This window comes from Neovison vison, chromosome 8 (genome assembly GCF_020171115.1).
Source record: "Neovison vison isolate M4711 chromosome 8, ASM_NN_V1, whole genome shotgun sequence".
NCBI lineage: Eukaryota > Metazoa > Chordata > Mammalia > Carnivora > Mustelidae > Neogale > Neogale vison.
Window position 1 is genome coordinate 117,960,533 of NC_058098.1, and position 24,419 is coordinate 117,984,951.

Here is a 24,419-nt window from a genome sequence, read left to right on the forward strand (position 1 = left end):
AGGTCTTGAAAACAGGAAAGGTGACCTGGGGAAACTAGAGGGCTTACACCTGGAGAACTTCAGCACTAAATAGGTGGAGGAGAAGCACCTGAAGATACCAGGAAGGGTCAGGCGAAAAGAGGAAAACCCAGAGGCAGCTGAGTGTCGCAGGCTAGGGAGGTCCCCGCAGATCCCCTCAGACAGTCGTCGTGGGTCAGCCACCCGTGGGCTGGGAGTCCCAACCCAGCTCTGTAGGAGAATCACCTGAGGACGTTTTAAAAAACTCAAGATGCCCGGTTCCTGGTTCGTACCTACTGAATCTGCCTCACCCCAGGTCTTGCTACTCAGGGTACGCGCTGACTACATCATCATCACCTGCGGGCTTGATAGAAATGCAAAATCTCTCTCTCTCTCAGACCTACTGAATCAAGTGATTTCTTTGCACATCAAACCTTGAAAAGCACAACTCAGAGGGACTCCCGGGCATCCCTCTTTGTTGAAGCTTCATAGGCAACTCCCATATATGTCCATGGTTAAGAAACACTGGCCTAATGCATTGGACAGCACAAAGCATTCACCTATAAAATCCTATCATGTTGGAGAAAAACAAAGCAATTAAGAAAATTGGTAGATTGATTTCTGTACTCTACCTTACCTTTTTTTCCTTGTCCTCCAACCTCTGTCCTCTGTGATAAGAATAAATTGGTCATGCTGAACGTTTAGTGACTCAATTCTGTCCTGTAGCATTGATGTCATCTTCCTATCGGCATGTTTTCATCTCCGTATGAGGAGGCCACTAGGTCTCAGTGAGGGCACTCGCAGAGCTGAAACCATGATCACTAAAGCCTCTTGGGAAATGGAGAGCACAGGTGATTCCAATGTCAGCCATCAGGGTCGTGAGTAAAGACAGCCAAACCAATAGAGAACATCTCAACTTCTTAAAACCCAGCTATGAAATGAACACTTCAACCCTGAGCACGGTTCAAGATGTAAGAAATAAGAAAAAAAGTGTCTATGAAGAAGCAAAACAGAGACTCAAAATCCACGTGCTTTATTTATTTACAAAGAAAATCACCTTTGGGCCTTATTCTAATTAAGTTATTATTTTTTTTTTTAAAGATTTTATTTATTTATTTGCGAGAGAGAGACAGTGAGAGAGAGCACGAGCGAGGAGAAGGTCAGAGAGCGAAGCAGACTCCCCATGGAGCTGGGAGCCTGATGTGGGACTCGATCCCGGGACTCCAGGATCACGCCCTAAGCCGAAGGCAGTCGTCCAACCAACTGCGCCACCCAGGCGTCTCATTTTATTTTATTTTTTTTTTAAAGATTTTATTTATTTATTTGACAGAGAGAGATCACAAGTAGGCAGAGAGGCAGGCAGAGAGAGAGGAAGGGAAGCAGGACTCCATCCCAGGACCCTGAGATCATGACCTAAACTGAAGGCAGCGGCTTAACCAACTGAGCCACCCAGGCGCCCCAAAAGTTTTCATTTTAAAAGGCGTACTGAACTAATCTGCTGACAGCTGGAAGAAAAACCCCTGTCCAGGAGCCCTTCTCAAACTTTCATGTGCACACAGTTCACCAGGAGATCTTGTTAGAACGGGGATCTGATTCTGCAGGTCTGGGTAGAGCCTGGGAGTCCTGATTTCTCGCAGACCACAGCCACTGTGAGAGGGAAGGCCCAAAGAGCACCACTGCCACCTGCTGGCAATAATTCTCATTGCCAGCTCGGACGCAGGAGAAAAGGGGTAGGCCCAGTGAGGGGTACAACATCCAAGACTGAGGACAGTTCTGCTTCTCTTCTGCTTTTCCCCAGCCTTCTGCAGTATCTTTAAGCCTCACTTTTTGCTTTTCTTTGATTCTTCCAATCTTCATCTCAAGGATCATGCTTTGGCATAGGCAGTTTTGGGGCAGCAAAGCACAGGGGAAGCCAGCTGAACAGGAAGAGTTGGCAGGCACTAAATGCCCAGGCAGACAGGAAATAAGAGTTTACTAGATCCACTAATGAGCCACGGCACTAATTCCAGATGGAGCAGAGTCAGCCAGGCCCAGAGAGGTCCCTGTCATCGCCCACTTCTCCTCTGGCTTTCATTGCCATGGGCCAGTGCAAGATGATGAATGAAGCAAATTCTCAGATATCATTTTTTTCCTTAACCTGCCAATTCTGTAGTATCACTCTTTCATAAATATCTCTCAGATTCTGCATGACACGGTATCAACTCATGTCCGTTTCTCGCTCTCGTTTCATATATACATACATCCCTTCCCTGCCTACTGATTCCTCCTGGGGAACGGGATGACCCTGGTCACATGAAAGCAATGCAACATGCTTTGGAGAGAAGAGAGCCTAAGAGTGGCCTCATGGGTGATCCTGCAGCAGCCTAGAGAGATCCCCGTTTGTCCAGGCAGCTGCACACCCAAGCATGAAGGACAACACTAGCCCGCGTGTCCTCGAGGGTACTCCAGCCCAGAAATTCCTAGCTTTACTGTCCTTCTCTCTTTTTTTCCTCCCATGGAACTCTGTTTTGAAATATTTTTGTCTCCCACATGACAGTTGTTGAACGATTCATTTCACCTCCCGCCTTTTTTTAACCAATCAAAGGGATATATACCTCCCAATAAGAACTGATCATATTGAATAATCAGCTTTTTCATATTAAGATGATATAATAGCAGTCGAGCACAAAGAAGACACTATTAGTTTACGTGGCTTTCCACCAACTGCAGCAGCGTTTGAAAGGTTGAGAAGAGCTTTAGCCCCTCACCTCCCTCATAGCCTTCATGTATGCACAGAGGTCCAGAGATGCTAGCCAGAAGGACTGTCCTCGTCTTTATCACAACTGAAAGCAAGGAAAAAATTCAGAGATTGCTACAGACAAGTCCTGAGATGTGTAGATACATGTGGGTAATTCTATGGTTGCCTCACCCGGGGAAGTGAGGCAACCATTCTGTCATTCCTGCCTACCCCCTCCCTCCCGACCCAGCACTGGCCTTGCAGAACTTTTCACACCTTTATAAAAACCCAACACATAATTCTACAAAATTAAAATAAGGGGGGGCGCCTGGGTGGCTCAGTGGGTTGGGCCGCTGCCTTCAGCTCAGGTCATGATCCCAGGGTCCTGGGATCGAGCCCCGCATCGGTCTCTCTGCTCAGCCGGGAGCCTGCTTCCTTCTCTCTCTCTCTGCCTGCCTCTCTGCCTGCTTGTGATCTCTCTCTGTCAAATAAATAAATAAAATCTTTAAAAAAAAAAAAAATAAGGGTAAGAGACCAGGAGCTCCTGAGACTCAGTCTCAGTGAATTCTACATTGAGGGGTCTGCACTGATGCCGTCTGAGCCGAGGAAACCATCCTCAGAGCTCTCCCACACTTGACCGGGAGCCCATGTTTTCTGAAGCCTCTAGGTGTGGCTGATACAGAGAATTCTAAAGCCGTTATAGAAATAAGTGCTAGCCCAAGTGCCCGGTGAAAATCTGCTATGATTTTAAATAAGTGAATATACTCTGCATCTTGCCACTACTTTTTGCTTTCTCTGCACTGGAGTCTCAGGGGGCTCTCACTGGGGAGGAGAGAAGAGAACGCCCGGGTTAATGCAATGAGAGATCATCAGAATAACAGAGCCCTTTTCCATTCCTCAGACTGCAAAGTTGACTTGTCATTTTTAATTGATGGGAGCTCAAGCATTGGCAAACGTCGATTCCGAATCCAAAAGCAGTTCCTGGCTGATGTTGCCCAAGCTCTTGACATTGGCCCTGGCGGTCCACTGATGGGCGTTGTTCAGTATGGGTAAGTGCCGTTCTTAATCCAGAAACCGAGGGATGTTGCATGCTGAATCTTATGCCACAAATAATACCAACATAGCCTACAGCCCAAATTCATTCTCTTCCTTAATACAAATGTAAATGAAAGAAATAGAAACAAGGCAGTGCCATTTAAGAAATCTGACTCTTCGAGGCACCTGGGTGGCTCAGTGGGTTAAGGCCTCTGCCTTCAGCTCAGGTCATGATCTCAGGGTCATGGGACTGAGCCCCACAGCTGGCTCTCTGCTCCGCAGGGAGCCTGCTTCCCTTCCTCTCTCTCTGCCTGTCTCTCTGCCTACTTATGATCTCTGTCTGTCAAATAAATAAACAAAAATCTTTAAAAAAAAGAGAGAAAGAAAGGAAGGAAGAAAGAAAGAAAGAAATCTGACTCTTCCAGAAAGGAAGGACAGCTTAATGAACATTTGGGAGTAAATGGCATTTGCACTCATGATTGGTACAGAGAATATTTATTTGGGAATGAGGAGAGCTGGATTCAAGTCTTAGCTCAACCAGTAACAAGCTATGTGGCCTTGAGAGAGGGCTTCACCTCTCTGATCTCAGTTTCCTTTTCTGTAGGTCAAGAAGTGGACTGCACCCTGTGCTCTGTCCACCTACAGATAAGATGCCTGGAAAATACAGTGCTGTAGGTTGACCTTTCTCTTTTCTCCATATGACCTTAGGCCTCTGTGCTGGTCCTGGAAAAGGTCACCAGGCAATGGGGAAGACTGGGCCGGGAGATGGGGTGGCCTCTATCAGTCAGCTGATCACCAGGTGACTGTCCCCAGTCCATCCTATTATTCTAGTTAGAGTAGGAATTAGACATTCATACTGACACCCAGGCTCAACCTTTTCTCGTATTGGGGGTCAATCTTGTTTCATAATAATAGGTTTCCCCCTAAAGCAGATATACAGATGTTGACAGATGATAAGCAAACCATCGAAAGAGAAAACAAGCACAGATCTCAAATCTATCAAATGATAGGTGGACTTTTGACCAGAAACCATTAAGGACAGGATAATGGTCTCACTTTCCACAAAGGACCCTCGAGCGCAATATGACCCCTCCTTCCACACACATCTTCACCTTAACCTTAGCAAGGGAAACTAACATAGACCTTTAGTGCTTCTTGCCGAGAAGCCGCAACCCCAGCTTATTTGCCTCTCGCATTCCCAAAAAGTAAAAACATGTATACCTGACAACAATCAGAGTGCCATCAGATCCTTCAAAATTTTCCAAGGATCTCCAGGGACAGTATTTTAACCAAGGCTGTTCTATCAAAGGCCCTACCTAGAGTGCTGATCTTTGAACTGTCAAAAGAAATAATCAAAACCCCTTTATTTTCATAAGAACGTATAACATTTATACTTTTAACATTAAGTCCCAATAACACATGTAGTACTACCTCCTGTTCCTGTGAAGAAAAATTAGTGGATGAGTTACCCAGCACTTGTATATAGTCAGAGTCAAAGAGATGAAAATAACTAATTGCTACAAATGTCAACTTTCGATGTCAAAGTCTCTGTCTTGAAGACTTCAACTTGTAGTAGAAAAATAAGGTTTTTTTTCTTGTTTTCAAAATGTCAGCCTATTTTCATTCCTACATTACTTTTTAAAGATAGCAAACAGAGAGTAGGCTTCTCTGGGGAGGAAATGTAAGCGTTTTAGTACCAGATGTCCCCGGTCAATTTTATTGGGGGGTTCAAAGCTTGGTGTGTCATCTTGCATTAAAAATAGCTGCTTTAAAAGCTGTGTATACCAAAGTTTATAGTATAATATGAAAATAAGGTAATAAATTTGTCAAGGAAAAGAAAAACGGCAGGAGAATAACGTGTGTGCCAGTGAGAAGGCAGATGAATGAGCCAGTGTTGCAAGGAAGGAAAACCAATTCAGGGAAGTCTCCTCCCCTGCCCAGAAGAGCATTTCCCCTACATTTTCCTAATGCGATCACCATTTGCAGGAGAGAGTTACCTCCACACTTTTCCAATTTCACTTTCTAAAAAGGGCTTGCTCTTTGTCTTTTCTGCATCCTGGGTCCTGTTAATTTGGAGCACTTCAGAGAAATGGTGTCTGTTCTCCTTCACTTCGTGCTCATAGAAGCTACTCCATCATCGGCACCTTCCTTAAGCCACAGGGTGCTATGGAAAGCACGAGGAGCTGGTGGCGGCGTAGCTTGAATTCTGGCCTGAGCTCTGCTGGGTGACCCGAAGCAGGTGCTTTCACCTCTCCATGGGGGCGCTGCCATCCGTACAATGCTGGGGGTGGATGGGATGACCTGTTAGTGCTCTCCCAGCCTGACGTTCTCTGATTCAGTGACTGGCTCTGTACTCGGAAGACACCCGATAAATGAATGCTGGGCTGATGGGCTATATGAGCAGCCTCTCCCTTCCAGCCTTGGTTCCTGTTGGAGGGTGAACCATGAGGTTTTGCTTGGAGGTGATGCATCCTTCAGTGGAATGTGGGGAGCACAATAAATTGGAGGGCGGCATAAGAAGGATGTAATGAGGCACAAGGGGAAATCTGCATGCCCAGCTGGAATTGCTTTTGATTTCAGCTGCCCAGCTTCCTCCCTGAAGGGCTCTCTCCAATCCTTTCTTTACCAAAAGGTCTTAGTGCATGGAGGGAAGGGAATGGGCAGGAAAGGGGAAGAAGGGGGAGTGGATGCAGAAACACAGGAGGGCCTGTATTTCTGGAAAAGGGAAAGCAGGAAGAGCCGATGGCCTTTGGGAATCTGATTCTTCTGGTGTTTTGGGTTCTCACCAGATTTCAATGCCCACCTTACCATCACGGGGATCAGCCCTGCTCTCTTAGAATCACAGAGCCTTGGGGCCATAGAAAGCTCCTGCTTCTACCCCCTCAAGTTATAGAGAGGAAGTGAGGCTCTTAGACAAAAAGCCAAGGACTGCGCCCTCATCTGGCGCAGGAGCTCTAATAGTGAAGTACACAGTCAACAGGCTCGTGATCGCACTTAATACCAAGGGGAACACGGAAAGGCTGAGTGAAAGGACAAGCAGAACAAGTAGCTCTTAGGTGAACTCTAGCCCGCAGAATGAATGAAGCCAAGCTGCTTGCAGTTTCACGGCCGCCAGGGACCATGGGTGCTAAGTTCCCCTGACCTTCCAGATGATTTTGATTTAGTCTCCAGTGTCAGGATAAATAGAATAGAATTGGACACATTCTTTTGAAGTCTGTAATCAACCCTAGAATATCAAGAGTTGGAAAACAGCTATAGAGCAAAGCAAAATGTTGTTTTTTCTTCATTTCAAAATGAAATTCACTTTTCTTTGCTCATGGTTCTGTCACAGCTGCCCAGTGTTTTGGAAAGTGGCTCGGGGGTGGGCTGCACATCCTTCCTCCACTGACCTCTTGGCTCTGGACTGAGAAGCTGCAGTCAGACACTCAGCAGCTCTCCCTCCCAGAAGGAAGGGTGCCCAGAGTCCTTCCGGATATCGGCTGAGCCACAGTGTGGGGGACAGTCAGAGTGAAGGAAAGAACAAGTGTCAGGACAGGCATGTAGGCAGAAGAGCGGCTCCCAAACTTACCCACCTCTGAATCCCTGAAACCTGTGAATGCGTTGCCTTACATGGCAAAAGGGACTCTGTGCACATCTAGTGATTAAAGTTAAGGACCTTGAGATGGGGAGATTATCCTGGATTGTCCAGTGTCCCAATCTAATGCCACAAGACCTTAAAAGCAGAGAAACTTTCCCTGCTATCAGTCAGAGAAATATCGGACTGGAGAATGGTCAGAGATAGTCAACTGCAGGTTTTGAAGATGGAGGAAGGGAGCCATGAGCAAGGAATGCAAGCAGCCTCTAGAAGACAGAAAAGACAAGGAAATGGACCCACCTTTGCCCCTACCCCAAAGCCTCCAGGAGGGACACAGCCCTTCCAGAGAGACCTACGTCAGACATGACATGACCTCTGGAACTGTAAGGCTAATGAGTGTTTAAGCCACTAGGTTTATGGTCATTTCTTACAGCAGAAAGAGGAAACTATACATTCTGGCACATTCTCTTGAGACTGCAGCAAAGGAGGTGCGGGCAGGACTGGAGCCTGAGGCACAGCTCCTTGGGGCTCGGTGCAATAAGGTCCTGACTTCACACTGGCATTACCTAGGGAGCTTTTAAAATGTTGATGCCCAGGTCCCATTCCAGACTTATTAAACCAGTATCTGGTAAATACCCAGGAGCTGATATTTTAGTCTGTAATTCCCTTCTGTTGCCAAGAGGTTAAGAGAGAGCTCAGCTTCCTACAACTTGGCTTCCCAGAGCCCAGATCCCTCCAATGTCTGCCCCGGTCTTCTTCTTGTGTCCCCCACTGCCTTTCCAGAAACTAACAGGATCTCAGAACAGCTGCCTGTCATCGGCTCTCTGGGGCCCAATGGCACAGACAGTGGTGCCTCTACCCTCTGCTGGAAGAGATGGGGCAGGTGAGCCCTTGAGCCACACTCCTCGGGCACACAGTCTCAAGGCTGAGTGAGCTATGAATAACATTTACCCAAAACCCCTGTGCTTTTTCTATTCCTCCCCACTGAGTCCCCCCCCCACCCCGAGGTACAAATAAAACAAGGACTGCGCTAGGCTTCCACTCACCAGCTCCCCTTCTGCCTCCACCTCCCGTTGCCTGGGCTTATCGCAGGGCTCCCCTGAGATCATTCTCCCTACACCCCTCGGTCCCTAGATCATTCTGCTAGAAAAGCAGATGGCCACCTCGGTGCACATTAGAACCACTGGGGGAGCTTTTGAAAGTCCCAACTCCCAGACCAAACCTCAGATCGATTAAATCAGAATTTCTGAGTGTGGGACGCAGGCATCATTAAGTTTTGGAGCTCCCAGGTGATCCCATCGTGCAGGCGGGGTGGGTGGACACAGCGATTCCCACAGGCCTGCACAGCCATCCGGGGACTCCTCTCCCGGCTCCTCCTCCTCCTCCTTTTCTCAGTCGTTCTCCTGCTTTGTCCAGACTTCTCACTTATTCTCCTCCCTCCTCTTATCGCTGGCAGCCCCCTGCTGATTTTCTTGATTCTTCCAGCATCGCCCCACGGCATTGCTACTCCACGTGTAATCCACGGTTTCAACTGGGGGATTCTTAGAAAGGCAGAACCTCAGACCTCACTCTGGACTATAGAATCAGAACCTACATTTTCAGTCTATCCCCGGGGGGCCGGGCCCAGGTCCGGGGTCAGGAAATGCCAGTCGCGGTGTCTGTTGCAGACATCCCGTGGTGCGGGGCTTCTGAGCCCTGCGACGCGGGTACAGACAAGTCTGTGTGTCCCAGGGTCTCTCTCAGATCACCCCACAGCAGGTCCGCATTCCCCACCCCCCGCCCCCCGCAGGAAATTATACAGGTTAATTTTCTACTTTTTGGCGGGTGCATTGAATTCTTGTTATTAATTCCAAAAAAAAATTTTTCATCTAGAAACAAAATTTGATTATAAGACCCTGCTTCCCACCTCGGGTCCTAGGAAATGTAGGACCGGTGTCCTTTCCAAAGGAGCTAATTGTACCAAGTCTCCGGCAGGTTGGCCCGGGCCACGGGGGTGGCTGGAGATGCTCCGTCCTCCGAGGGGCTGGGGGCAAACTCATTTCATTCTGAGCCAGGCAGTGCACTGAAGGAATGTGTCTGCCACCCAGCCTGCAGCTCCTGGCATGACCTTGGGTAGCCAAGGTCACCCTAGAGCATGCTCCTGATTCCACAGGCATGGTTCATCTCAGGGACTAAGCCCCTAAATCATCACATTTTAGCATTTAAGAAAATGAGGAGATTCAATATAGTCGGGTGATTTTATTGTAACCTCAGGTGATGCCTTGTGGGAGGGAACCATTTTGAAAAGCTGGCGCCACAGGAGATCTGAGCCATCAGTAAGTCTCTGCCGGCGGAGAACTTGTGTGAGAGGCTCAGACAGTGGGGCTCCCAGTACCTGGGCTAACGCAGGAGCCCCTGGGCCTTTAACTGAAGGGGCCGTAGAAGTCTTCCAGACTCCAGAGCTTCCCCAACTTTGCTGAGGATAGGATTCACCTGGATCCCTTGTTTAAAACAAACAAACGAACGAAGATGCCCACCTCCAGTACAGACCTACTGATGAGAGCTGCTGGCAGGATGAGATCTGGTATCTCAGGACTTGAACAGGTGCCTCAGGTGAATTTTACCTTCAGGGAGGCCTGGACACAATGACATCCGTCCCCGTGCCCTGTTCCCCGGGTGCCGAGTCTTCTTCGGGATCACAGGGGACCATTTCTGACAGGCATTCTTCTTGCTTCTTAACGCTCACAGGGGAATCATTTCCTGTTGCATCAAACAGTACAATTGGTTATTTTCTCCTTGAGCTATAGAACTTCATTTGTTTTCCTCTCTTAGTTGCAAAGGAAATCACTGATATCGCTGAGGGGAAAAAAAAAGGTTTTCCTTTATTGAGATCTTATAGTAAAATTATAAATTAGACGTTTGTTTAGATAGAAATATAGCTGAACTTTTTAACTAGTCTCTGTCTCTGAAAAGGAACCTGGCGAGGGTGTCAGGCCACCAGCCCTTCTATCCTGAAAAAGGATACACACACCCATGAGTTCTGGTACCAAGAGCTGCTACAGTTTTTAGTTACAAATGTATCATTCATTCCTATGATTTAATTTCAATTTAACAAAAATTTATTGAATGTTTACCATGCACTAAGCTCTATGTCATTTGCAGGGGATACAATGTAAAATTCTTCTAAGTGGTTTGATTACATTTGTCTGTAAGTCCCTTGATGAATGGCTCAGTAGCTTTGCCCCTCCCTAATAATTTTAGCAACAGGAGAGTTTCGGAGATCCTCTGATCCAAATTTTCAGTCCAATAAAAATAAATCAACAAATGTGATAGAGATTGTGTTCTTTAGGACTTCACCATCTAGTAAGGGAGGCAATATTTTTAAAAGAAATAACATTAAATAAAATTAAAAGCATCTATTCATTGGGTATATGAATAGCTCATCTGTCTGCCTCGGTAGATGGATTCATCCATCTCTGTGATGTAATAAAGGAAGACAAAGATCAGTGTGGAGCTGAGAAGCAGAGTGTTCAACTCCAGGAAGGGTGATTCAAGAAAGGAGAGGACATTTGAGCTTTCTCCATTTATTTATCCCATAATTACCTATTTAATCCCCTGTATGCTAAATACAAGGGATAGGAAACACTAAGACAGGGAGCCTGTTCTCAAATAGGTAACAGTCGATCTTCATGACTTGTGGCTTCCATATTTGCAAGCAAATTCTCAAGGCACATGTAGAGCCATCTGCAGACTAGCACAGCAAGGGGATGGGATTTGAGCTGCTTGACCCATGGTCCCAGCCAAGGTCGAACAGGGCAATGCTCTGCCTTCTTGCTTCAGCAGCCTACTGTGAACAAGTCTCTTCGTTGCAATCTATTTAGCGCCACGTTTTTCCTATTTTTGTGCTTTCCATTGATGATTTCACTATTTTAAATGGCCCCCAAGTATACTGCTGGAATGCTTTCAAGTCTTACAAGCACAAGAAGGCTAGGAGGTGCTTATGGAGAAACAGCCCCTACTCAGGAAGTTTTCTTCAGGCATGAGTTCAATGTCAGTGAACCAATGATTCGGTGCTTTCCGAAAAGGAAAGGAAAATCACTGATCTGTATGTGATTCTGCTCTGGAAAGTGACAAAGTAATAACTAGAATGCCTGATGAAGCTACGAAAAAGTAGGTGAACTTACGAATTCATGAAGTGACAACTGATGTGAAAAAAACAAAACAAAACAAAACGCAATGGATGGCATTGTGAGGCTAAGAGCCGAAGAAATTTATAGTGACATTACCTAGGGTCAGAAAGCTGTTAAACCATTCTCAGCTGGTGTATTATTAAACAGAAATATTGCATGTGATTATTTGTAAGAAATATACATTAAATTAGGTGTCTTCCAACAAAAATGTACATAAAACAAGTTTATATATCGACATACTGATGAAAATGTCATGACTGGAGGCCCACAGGAACCTAAGCTAGTACTTCCCCTAGGAGCAGTGGCTCAGTATTTGCTAATTTGATGTTTGCAACAACTTTATAGAACGTAACTACTGCAAATAAGGAGACTGGGCTGTATATGCAGTACAGGAAAGAGGTAATCGATTGCTCTGCAAAGTGATCAATATTAAGACAGCCTTCTGAGCAGCATTCCAGAGAACGCCACAGATGTGACTAAGTGACTAAGTTCGACATTTAAATACATTTTTCTGGAAAAACTTTTGGAAAAAAATTATATTTTTGTTTTTTAAGTTATTTGTGTATGAGCAACCCCTTATGATTAGCTATGATTTCTTTACAATCATCAGACAGACTCAGGGAATCTTGCAAGGGAGAAAATCTAGCCCATAGATCATTTTCAAATGTATAAAGTTTTATGAGTTAATATTTTATAATAAATGAAGTGGATATTGTGTTATGTTTAGCAGGCAATTACATACTTACTATTAACAATATCAATAACCATTAACAATACATACTTACAATTAACAATATCAATTTTGCAATTTTTCATTTTACAGCCAATAATATTTTGTTTGTTTTGGCTCGACTCATACTTTATTTTTTAGGCCCCCAAAATTTCATATTCCTTGGTCACCAAGAGAAGATCAAGACTTTGGCTACTCTGAAGCTTATGTACTTCGAGGGTCCCTTTAAGAAAAAGGGCACAAAATTACAAATACAAAATTAGGCCCCTTGGAAGAGGTATTATTAGCTCCCAGGTTAATTTGCCTCTGATCAGCATGACAGCTTATTGAATAAACGGTCCCCTGCACAGGCTGCTCTGGGAAGACCATGTAGGAAGCTATAGCAATAGCTCAAGAAGGTAAAGATGGAAGTCCAAACGTGAGGCTGGAAAGGATGCGAGGGAGACGAGAGATATTTAAGAGGCTGGTCTGACAGGACATGGCATGTGATGAAGAAGGTCTCAGGAGGCAACCAGAGGATGCATTCTGCTGAGATGACAGTGAGTCAGGGTGAGGAAGGAATGCAGAAGGGAATATGGGTGGTTGGATGGAATCGATCTGGAAGATACAACTTCAGTATTGGAAATATCAAACCTGAGGTGGTTGTGGACCACCTCCAGGCACCACCCAGTGCATTCCGGTTGGAGATGGATGGGAGTCATTTTACATCTATCTGGGGTTCAAGAGCGAGGACCTGCCAGTGTGCGCTGGACAGCTCTTGGCAGTGTGAGCGTCTCTGAAGCCCAGGAGACTGAAGTCGCTGAGCTCTCCCATGGAAGCGCACGCACTGAAGAGGGAGGCATGAGGGAGACACACTCTGGGCAGTGCCAGCACTAGAGGCAGAGATGCACAGAAGAAGAAAGAAGAAATGTGTGTTCCTTCAATATCGTTCACTGAGAGCCTGCAGGTGCTATGCACTTGGGTAAGGTGTTGTGGGTTAGAGAAGCAGAGTCAGGTGCGGAGGCTTTCAGCAGGGGAAGGGCAGGGACAGGGAGCTGGAGCTGGAGGGTGGGCACACTTTGGGTTTTCCAGATGTGAGGGGATTGATGAGCAAGAACACAAAACTAGAAAACCAGGAGATAGCAGCTCTTTCTGCCTAGAATATAGGCTGTCTTGAGAGAATTGGGAGGGGGTTGGAGAGAGAGACTGAGACAGCACCATATGAACATGATGGGTTGGAATTAAATTACGGATGGGACTTTTTTAAAGAATGGGAGCCTCTGATGATTTTTGAGCCAAGGAAGAGTTGTTGTTGTTGTTTTAGAAGATAAGCATACAGTTGGCTTTGCAGAGACCAAATAGAGATTCTTATAAGAGAAACAGCAAGGAGTAGGGTGCCTGAACTCAGAGGGTCACTGCAGACATTCGGAGGAAGGATAAAAGCAAGTGATGGTGGACGGAGGGGCCTACAAGGACCCACAGGCCCCAGGATGAGCAAAGGTGGACTCCAGGTTCTGAGCCTTGATGGCCAGGGGCCAAGTTCAACATTCACTGATATTGATCTGTAAAGAATATGAACCTGAAAGCCCTTGAGCCTAGAGGGAAAGAAGAATGTAAGTGTGAAAGTGGTAGAGCTCCTTCTCTGTGATTTCTCTTCCCTGTGACCTGAACAGGGGTTGTGTTACTGAGACCCCTGTTCATGAGGCTTCACTCCGCTCACAGACTGAGGGGAAGGTCAGGCTCAGCTAACACACCCACGTTTCCCCGTTCTGCAGTTGGCTTTGTCATTGTTTTTGTTGAATCCTTAGTTTTCATCTGGTAGCATTTCATCTGGTTGCGTTTGGCCCCAACACCCGTCTCCCTGAGCTTCTCTTAAACTTCTCTTGTCTTCCCCGAAGGGAGCCAGTCCTTGCTGGTTCCAGTCCCCTCTCACAGAGATAAGCATGTCTGCTGGGCATTTCACTTTGGTTTTGTCCAAGACCCAGCCTTTGTCCCTCATATTTACTAATAAAGCGGAGGACAGAGGGTCACACTTCCAGCTTCCAGGAGTTCTGTTCCCATAGAGATCACCTGGAGATAGCCGGAGAAGTCGGAAAGTGGGGATGGAGCAGGGGAGGAAGTGGGGAGAGAGGCAGAAGATGTTTCCTCTCAGTCCTAGGGAACTAGCTTCCTGGTGACCACAGGCCACGTTCCCCAAAGGACTTGCTAAGAATCCAATGCAGGTTCCCTCGGGTTTGCCAACTAAACTGCCTAAAGGTGCTTCTTCTCCCAAGACCTACTCCTGGTGTTTGTGGAAAGGCTGCTTTTAAAAGTCTTTTCCCTCACAAAAAAAAAAAAAAGAAAGAAAGAAAGAAAGAAAGAAAGAAAAAAGAAAGAAAAGAAAAGAAAGAAAGAAAGAAAAGAAATGTGGGAGTGGGGACACTTGGATGGCCCAGTCGGTGACATAGCCCACTCTGAATCTCAGCTCAGGTCTTGATCTCAGCGTGGTGAGGTCAAGCCCGACATTGGACTCCACACAGGGTGTGGAGTCTACTTTTTAGAAAGAGACTTCTCCCTTCCCTTGAAGGCTTAGTCACCCGCAGGTATGACCTGCTACATAATGTGCACAGCCCTATTTTCTTTTTTTTTTTTCTTCTTTTTCTTTTTTTATTTTTTTTAAATTTTATTTATTTATTTGACAGACAGAGATCACAAGCAGGCAGAGAGAGAGGAGGAAGCAGGCTCCCCACTGAGCAGAGAGCCTGATGTGGGGCTCGATCCAAGGTCCCTGGGATCATGACCTGAGCTGAAGGGAGGGGCTTTAACCCACTGAGCCACCCAGGCACCCCTACAGCCCTATTTTCAAAGATTATGGATTTCAAGATGGCAGCATCAGAGCAGGGAACCACGTGCATGCTCTTCTGGAGTGCGGGGTCCCGTGAGACCCTAGAGATCACCCTCACTCGAAGCCTCGCCCATGGCTGAATGTCAGTGCTTTGTGAGATGTGTTTTTTCTGTGCGTCCCCACTGACAGAGCTCCCCTCCCTCCCGGCCCACGTCCTACCTGGTCATAAAGCACATCCATACCCCCTGCTCAGCTGCTCCCAGGCCTATCCCCCGGCTCACCCTCAGACACTCTTCTCTAGAGAAGGATTCTCATTCTGTTTCTCTACTTAATTTACTCCACCTCCTCTCCCACTGAACTTTTGGTTAATAGATGTTAACCTTTTAGGTAAGATTTGAATATTCTCACCCAGTCACAGGAACAATAAAATGAAAAATAAAGGAATGTCTTCTCCTAAATGTCACAGTTAAGACAAAATTCCAGCGGTAATTCCTGGGGTAAACCAGGGAGTAGCTGTCAGCTGGGATTTTCTCTCTGGAGAGGAGAGTCTGGGACAGCCTGGGGAGACACTGACATTTGCAAAATCCCACTGGACAATCGTCCTGTTCTTTAACGATATGAGTGTTGTGATCTTTGCTTTTACCTCGATGAGGAAACTGAAGCCCAGAGAAATTAAGTGACTGTCCAAGGCCACACAGTGAGGAAGCAGCACAATCAAAACTAGAACCCCGAGTCCTGGAATAGACCACTTTCCTCTATACACACTGAGAAGGACCCCAGCCCTCCCATCACACCATTACTTCTGTCCACATTGGGACATTTTATAAAACATGGCTGAAGGGCTTTGAAGCAGCTTCCCTTCTATTTGTACATAAAAGAATCAAATCTGATTTCTGTTTTCCTCCAAAGATAATAACTTTCCAGCTAATTTTTATTTCTCATTCTCACTCTTAAGAGACAACCCTGCTGCCCAGTTTAACCTCAGGACTCACATGAATTCCCGGGATCTGAAGACCGCCATAGAGAAAATCACCCAGCGAGGAGGGCTTTCTAATGCAGGTATGCAATCCGAATTCAGATCATTCTGTTTGCTTCCACAGTGTTCCCTCTGTGTGCTTGTCTCCTAACATCCTATACAGGAGGGGGAAAGAATAGTAATAATCCATCAAGAAATGACTCCTAATATCTGTATTTTTTTCTAAAGTATCATCATGAATTTAGGGGCAGGAATCAGTATCACACATATGCGGGAGAGTTCCAGCATGCCTGGTATCTTGGCTTGGCAGCTTTCTTTGGGACAAGCAGGACAGCTATTATAACTGTTTCCTGATTGGCTGATGAGTCACCAACTTAGAAGTTGTCAACTACATAACATTAAATATTATAGCCAATTCCATTCAGAAGGCTCCACAGCGCTCCTTGGGGATCTTCTTCCAGTAGTTCCTGTTAAAGTGATAACTGTACAAAGAGAGACAGGTTCTTCATTTCAGGCTGAGTCTCCTGAGATGTCTGAGCCTTGGTGGCTAGGAGGTGGGATGGCGGGTTTACCAGAAGTCCAAGTCTAGCCCCCAGTGGGGCAGGTCCAGAAACCATTTTACCAGTTCACCAGGAGCTCACCAGGCATTGGCAAACAGTTTCACACTAACCAAGCTTAAAGGCTGCCAGTTAGCCTATGCCAACGTACAAATTCATAAATGGTAGTCTGGCTTTGGGGGCAGTGGGAGGACTGTCTACTTTGATGTTCTACAACATCCAAAGAAATGGAGAAGAGAGCCGCGGTGGGTTGGCATGTAATGCGCACAGAACTGTCTTTGAAGGAACATCTTTGAAGTTACTGTAAATCTGATTATTTCCCTCCCCGCCACAGTGTACATTTCTGTAGACCAATACAGTAGTACCTGGCAAATGAAGAGCCTTTGAAAAATGCTAACCAAACACCAGCCAAGTCACTGCTCTCCGGACCCCAGATCAATACCACCTCGTTGCAAACATGACAGAGTTGATTTCCCATTCGTTTTTAATTGAACACTTAGATCAGTGACATTCCAGTAATGGATCATGGAATAAAACAGAAACTTTGGAAGATACCCTATATCCTTGATGGGATTAGAGTAGTGTCTTAAAATCATATCCTTTTTCAGGGAATAACATATTCTGTCTCTGCCCTGTCCTGATCAGGGTTTGTGTTTGGAGAACAGGATCCATTTTAGCTGGTTGAAGCAGAAAAGGATTTATTCCTAGGTTCTAAATGGTTTTGAGAGTAATCAAAAGAGCCGAGGAATGAGCTCGAGGCTGAACTTTGAGAGATGACTTCTGACGGCTGTCTGCCGGAGACGGGCCTCCAAGGAGCTGCTGTCTCTTCCAAGATCAGGAAATCGCATCATCAATTCCGCCAGCACAGCCTCTTCAGGAATCGGACTCTGTCAGGAAGCCACCACAGTCTGCAGGCTTCTGCTACAGCAGTCATCCCCCAAACCAGGCCTTGCCTGCTCCATTCACACCCACAAAATGCATGTTCTGTATCCTCCCACCTCTATGGCGACAAAACTAGAGACCAGACATGGGTTCCTCCAGCACCGCCCAGAGAGGTCAAGGACCCTCCGAGGCTCAGGAGCAGAAATAGCAGAGTCTCTGCCTTGCTTCCATCTTCTAAATCTCATTGCACTGCACTTCAGTTCATGAAATTAGCACAACTCCAAGGCTGTAGCTGCAAGGGAGTCTCAACCATGTGGTTCCCAGATTTCTGTTCTCAGCTTTCCAGACATGCAGGAAGGTGGGCTGGGATGTGGGTTGGGCACTAATGGACAACGACCTCCAGATTTAAGTGTGGGTGAGGCTAGGGGTGTGCTCTGTTCGCAGGCATCTAACATTCAGCCGGAGGGGAATGCTGGGGGCCTTGCCCCTTCAAGGACATTATCCCTCGGCTATGAGGGCAGTTCTCAGCAGCTCTTTCCCCGGAATAGTTGTGCTCGGTGCAGCCAGGTCATGTGGGGTCTCCAAGACATTTCTCCAGCTCCTGCATATGTAACTATTTGATCCTCTCAGTTAATAGGTTAAGATTACTCTAGCCCGCAGAGCCAGGATCCTGGCCAAACCCAAAAACCATTGAATGTAATGACATTAGTCCTAAAGTCTTAGGAGTTTAGATTGATTTTCGATTGAGGACCCTTTTGAGAATCTCCTGAAAGCTACCCTTCAGCCTAAAGAAATAATTACACTTACAAACTGCTGCACGTAATTTCGGGGGCTTTGTGGATATACCCCCCATCCCCATGCCCCACAAGGGTCCAGAGAGCCCAGGTTAAGAGCCCTGCTTTTATATGAAATTATGCTAACTCTACAGTGACCTGGTCCTCCCAATTTACCCAGGAGCATATGGGGTTTCAGCCCTTAACCTAGGAGAGACCCAATAAACTGGGACAGTTATCGCCCCTCCTTGATTGAAAAATTGCTGAGGACCTAGACGGCGTGAAACAAGTGCTTTGGAAAGCCATGTTGGTGGCTCCCTTACACCTCCCAACTGTGGCTTTCTGCTGAACTGGAAATCTGGAGTGACCTGCCTGGGTCCACCCAGCCAAGGCTGGAACACAGTCCCTCAGTTCTCAGTGAGCACCGCACTTCCCTGGCCAGCCAGACCCGTGCCCCTCACATGGAACTGGACAGAAGACACCACTGACTTGGACTTCAGACTCCCACACCCCACAGCTCCCGGAGCACCGGGCTGGCCAAACCCCAGTGGCGGGAGGCCAAGAAGAGGCTCCTGTCCCTCCAGCCAGTGCCTCCTACCACACACTCCCGGAAAGGGCTTTGTGCACTTCCAGCGCCCAGGCAACGAAGGGACCCTCTTATTGCCGTGAAAGTCTTTCTCATCTGTTTGCTGGTCCCTAAGACTTTTTTTTTTTTTAATAATAGAGAATCAGAACTGAAAGGCCTGACGTGAAATGGGGGAGGGAAACAAATGTACAACACTGGAAGTGTGCATCAGACCACTGAACTGTATGCCTCACAACAGTTAATGTGGTTTTAAAAAAAAAATGAAAAAGAGAAGCAAACACACAAAGGGAGGGCATGAGAGGGTTTTTCTGGCCTTCTGGAAGCCGCTGGGATCTTGCCTGTATTTCCCATCCATGTGATCACAGTCTCTGCAAGCACGAGCTCTCTGTTTCTTCCAGGCCGGGCCATCTCCTACATGACCAAGAACTTCTTTTCCAAAGCCAATGGGAACAGAGGCGCTGCTCCCAACGTGGCCGTGGTGATTGTGGATGGCTGGCCCACGGACAAGGTGGAGGAGGCTTCGAGGTTCGCGAGAGAGTCAGGAATCAACATTTTCTTCATCACCGTCGAAGGTGCCACTGAGAATGAGAAGCAGTACGTGACGGAGCCCAACTTCTCGAATAAGGTACGGAAGCGCCCCAGGGACCCACCTGGTGTCGGCGTCCACTCACTTTGCACAGCTGGGACAGCCATCGAGACGGTTCCTGTGCCTTCAAAGGGGCATAGAGCTTGCTTGGAGGCAGGGAAGCCTCCAGGGAGGGGCTAGTAAGTCTGGAGCCCGGAGTCACCCAGAGTCATCCCGGACACCTCATCAGCTCCCAGTGCCACCTCCCGAGGGCAACCTAGCGCTCCAACTCCGGTGTGTCTCCCTCTCGGGGCTCCCCAGTTTGGTGTAGATTTCATAGTGAAGCCCACTCGCACTGATGCTGAGCTCTTCCAGTCCTATGGGGTCCCTGCTCCAAACCCTCCCTGGTCCCCCATTACTCTTGAGGCCTCTGGAGTGTGGTCCTGACCCGCCCAGTGTCTCCTGCCCACACCCAGCACCACTGCCCTCTCCCTCCACGACCTCAGCCGGCGCCTGGTGGGACTCCCCAAGAGCTCAACTCAGCCAGGACACTCATCTCAAATAATACCAAGGCCATGGAAAGATTAATAAACCCCTCTTGAGGTTTTGCAACCCTAAGAATATTTCCTAGGACAGTTCCTAGGAAATTAAGAATATTTCCTAGGACAGTTTCAAGTCATTTCTTGTTTTAAAATAAATTGTCAATTCTGCAGCTTCATGTATAGTCACCAGGTCTGTGACTCTCCCTGTGACCCCCAGAGAGACAGCAGCAAGGAGACATGCTTCACTTCAGGAACACAAGCCCGGTCCCTTCTGAGAGCACAGAGGCTAGTTTGCTCCATGTTTATTTGCAGCTGCCTTAAGTTTTTCTGGAACATACTTGGGCACAAGTCAATAAATATTCATTTGTCTGGAGGCAGGGATGTCTGGAGGACAGAGCTGGGGCTTTGAAGGCAGAGAGATGTGTGCTCCAGTCTTGGGGACTCAGATGTCCCTTCACAGTTGGCCCATCTGTCTAGTCCTTCATGAAGGGGGGGTTATGTCCACCTTGTAGGGTTAGATTCACGAGAGAAGCTCTCCAAGAACATCTAGTGTGACTCCTGGCATATGTGTGGGAGCCCTTGTTGCGGGGCTCAGGGCTGCTCTGGAAACATCCCTGTAGCTACTTCTCATGTGTCTTGTTCTCCCGAGCAGAACAGAAGTTCTCTTTAATCCTCTCAGATGTTGCTGCCCCCAGTGCCAATCTCATGGCCGGCTCCCAGCACAAACAGACCTAGGGGCCCCGAGAGGCATGACCATGAGGCTGAAAGCATTGATTCACCTCTCTCTGAGGATTTGCATCCCCTAAAGCAGAGGCCCAGTCGAGGGAGTAAGAGTGAGTCCAGGGGTGACCCCAGCGGGCATCTGACTGGGTGGGCCAAGGCAGAAAAAGAGCTGTAGGAAGATGAGGGCAGAAAACAAGAGTCCGTCTGCTTCTTTCTTCACCTGTCCTGGCGGTTGGGGTCACGGTGACCGCCTGGAGAATTCGACACCCGAGCGGGCGAGTACCCCTCCCCTCTGTCTTGCAGGCTGTGTGCAGAACGAACGGCTTCTACTCGCTCAACGTGCAGAGCTGGTTCAGCCTCCACAAGACGGTGCAGCCCCTGCTGAAGCGAATCTGTGACACGGACCGCCTGGCCTGCAGCAAGACCTGCTGGAACTCCGCCGACATCGGCTTCGTCATCGACGGCTCCAGCAGCGTGGGGACGGGCAACTTCCGCACAGTCCTCCAGTTCGTGGCCAACATCAGCAAAGAGTTTGAGATTTCAGAAACAGACACGCGGATCGGGGCGGTGCAGTACACCTACGAGCAGCGTCTGGAATTTGGATTTGAGGATCACAGCACCAAGGCCGACATCCTCAACGCCATCAAGAGGGTGGGCTACTGGAGCGGTGGGACCAGCACGGGGGCTGCCATCAACTATGCCCTGGAACAGCTCTTCAAGAAGTCCAAGCCCAACAAGAGGAAGTTGATGATCCTCATCACTGATGGGAGGTCCTATGACGACGTCCGCATACCGGCCATGGTTGCCCATCACAAGGGTAAGCTGCTTTTGTTGCGCATCCCTGGGGCATGGTGGGCCAGCGGGACGAGGAAGGGGCTGTGTTTCTAGGCTCTGCTTTTGTCTACCACTTAATAATGTCCAACACCCCAGGGAACACACTAGGGGTGTTGTTAAACACTACCGGCCTCTCTGAGCAGCAAAGAAGGAAGAAGTCTGCTTCACGTCTGCTCCACATCCCACCTACCTCCTTCTCTTTTCAGCCAAACTTCCAGGTAGGGTTAGCTCTATGTGCTGTGCCCACATCTCCATTTACTTTTCACTCTCAACTCATAGCAATTCACTTGGTTTCTTTGGCATCTACACCCCGAAACTGCTCTCACCAAGCCACCAATGTCTTCGTTTTTACTAAATCCAACACACACATATTTGTTTTAATGTCATGTGACCCCCCTGCAGCATTCAGCTCTGTTGGTCACTCCCTTATCTTGAAAACCTGTCTTCACATCCATGCTGGAGCCCATGCTGGGTCACCATCTCTCCCGGTCCTTGTGCAAGGGTTTCTACGCTGGAAAGGAGATTTGCATTTTACGGGTTGTAAAGTCACCTTTAAGCCCAAAGTAATTTGATTCCACTGTTTTAGTTAGGAAGTTCTTTTTTTTTTTTTTTTTAAAGATTTTATTTATTTATTTGACAGAGAGAAATCACAAGTAGGCAGAGAGGCAGGCAGAGAGAGAGGCAAGCAGGCTCCCTGCTGAGCAGAGAGCCCGATGCGGGACTCGATCCCAGGACTCTGAGATCATGACCTGAGCCGAAGGCAGCGGCTTAACCCACTGAGCCACCCAGGCGCCCCAGTTAGGAAGTTCTTGAACTCACTTTTGATGCATTTAAAACTGAGGGGAGGGTTGCCTGGGCGATGCAGTCAGTTAACTATCTGACTCTTGGTTTCAGCTCAGGTGATGATCTCTGGGTCGTGAGATCGAGTCCCATGTTGGGCTCCATGCTCAGCATGGAGTCTGCTGAGAGTTTCTCTCTCCATCCCCCTCTACCCCTCCCCATTCCCCAAATAAATAAATCTTTAAAAAATAATAAAATAAAACTGAGGGGAGCCTGGCTGTCTCACTCAGTGGAGCGTGAGACTCTTGATCTCAGGGTTGTGAGTTTGAGTCCCACATTGGGTGTGGAAATTCCTTTAAAAAATAAAATAAAATCTTTAAAAAAAAAATAAAACTCTCTAAGATTTCGTTTGACTCTACACACAGGTAGAGCAGGCTGTGCCATGTGAGGTCATCTGCATGGCATCAAGTTTCACTGGTCCTGAAATATCCTCCCCTCGACTGTCCATGGACATGAAGATCTTATTTATTACTCCATTTTGTCTGGGGTTTCTTCCTCCCAAAGATTCTAAACTCCTATGAGATAGTTTATATCCGTTCTGTGACTGTGGGTGTAGAGTAGATGTTTATGCTTTGGAGAACATTTCTGATTTTGAATTTGTTAGCATCCCAACACAAGAGCCAACAGAGCAAAGAAAGGCAGTGGTTCGTTCACGGTGCCTCTCCTTGGGCACAATGGCTTCATCGGAACTCTGTCCCCACAGGGGTGATCACCTACGCAATAGGTGTCGCATGGGCCGCCCAGGACGAGCTGGAAGTCATCGCTACTCACCCTGCCAACCACCACTCCTTCTTCGTGGATGAGTTTGACAACCTGCACAAATTTGTCCCCAAGGTCATCCAGAACATTTGCACAGAGTTCAACTCACAGCCTCGGAACTGAAGTCCCAGCAGGTAAAGCACCAGCCGATGCTGCTTGCTCTACTGGCCCTGGGATGGTCCCCAACACTTTATGGGGCAGCAGGGCACATGGGGGCTTGGTGCCGAGATGTGCTGTTACTATTCGCCAGCGCGGTTTTGTGTACTTCCAAGCTTGAAGGGAGAAAGGTGATCACAGGTGTATAGAATGAGGGAAAATGACACATCATTTGGAGGGTGCTGGGGATTTACATTTTGATGATGGTTTTCAAAATAAATAGAGAGAATAAAGTGAAGAACTTATGACAGGCTTAGCTAGAGTTTTTCTGAGGGTTCCCCCCCATTTTTATTTCTAATTAGGATTCTGTAACCCTCACAGATTTAATTGTTAGGGTGACAATATAGGAGTTGCTTAATTGTTTTAAAAGATGACATTCTGACCGTGTTGTGGAGAGTGTTCACAGGCTTTCTGGCAGGATGACCCTCCGCTCGTCCCATTCCGCAGAGCAGGTGCTGTGCACTCGGTCCTGGCCCACAGGCACGACACAGCCACGGGGGTGCAAAGTGCAGCAGCAGCTGCTCCACTCCTGATTTCCCTCCCTCTTCTCGACTATCTGAATCACTGTGCGCCTGCATCCTGTAGCTTTAGGGGCAGCTGAGGAACGTTCCTGGAGGACAAAGGTGATCTGGCCTAGAATCCCTTGGGAGACTACACTGCTGGTTGCCAGGCCCCATTCCGAGAGCTGTGGAATTAGGCTCGGTGGGGCTGGAGCCTGAAGAGTGGCATGATTGACGAGCCGTTTGGCAATACGGCTGTGCTGCCGCGGACGGAGGCCCACGGAGCCACTTCTGAGCGGTCAGTGGGACAGAGGAGCCCCTGTCTATGCCTGCTGCCCTGGGTCCAAGTTTGAGCATTTGCGCCATGTTTTTCACTTGTTAACCAGACATTATCATTAATAGCTACATTAAAATAAGCCGGGATGGGGTTTAGTTGGGCACCACTTCTTACTTCCAGCTTCTGCCAAGGACTCATCTATCAGGATACAAAATCTGTGTGTGACGGGGGAGTGTTCGAAAGAATCACTAATAAAGGTGACTTCCTTGACAAATCACATTTTGTAAAAGTGTGTGTTAAAGGATGCTGCTATGAACGGAGGCAAAAAGACAATACCTGTTGCCAATACTTGGGACAAAATATCTACAGAAGGAATTGGAAGATATCATCCATTTAGCAGAATTTGCCTCAAGCCTGACAAATTT

At 47.5% G+C, this 24,419-nt stretch overlaps 1 protein-coding gene across 5 annotated transcripts in view; it reads left to right on the plus strand.

Annotated features, from left to right (window-relative positions):
- The window catches only part of VIT (vitrin), a 99,785-nt gene that overhangs the window by 73,009 nt on the left and 2,357 nt on the right, over positions 1 to 24,419 (plus strand). For 3 of the 5 annotated variants that reach the window (XM_044261770.1, XM_044261774.1, XM_044261773.1), the window contains 5 exons: positions 3,615 to 3,762; positions 15,980 to 16,083; positions 19,197 to 19,423; positions 20,932 to 21,445; positions 23,006 to 24,271. In XM_044261770.1, the coding sequence (XP_044117705.1) occupies positions 3,615 to 3,762; positions 15,980 to 16,083; positions 19,197 to 19,423; positions 20,932 to 21,445; positions 23,006 to 23,184 (1,172 nt within the window). In that variant the 3' untranslated portion in view covers positions 23,185 to 24,271. Of the gene's footprint in view, positions 1 to 3,614; positions 3,763 to 15,979; positions 16,084 to 19,196; positions 19,424 to 20,931; positions 21,446 to 23,005; positions 24,272 to 24,419 lie in introns of those variants that run through there. The other 2 variants (XM_044261771.1, XM_044261772.1) reach the window with 2 other exon arrangements.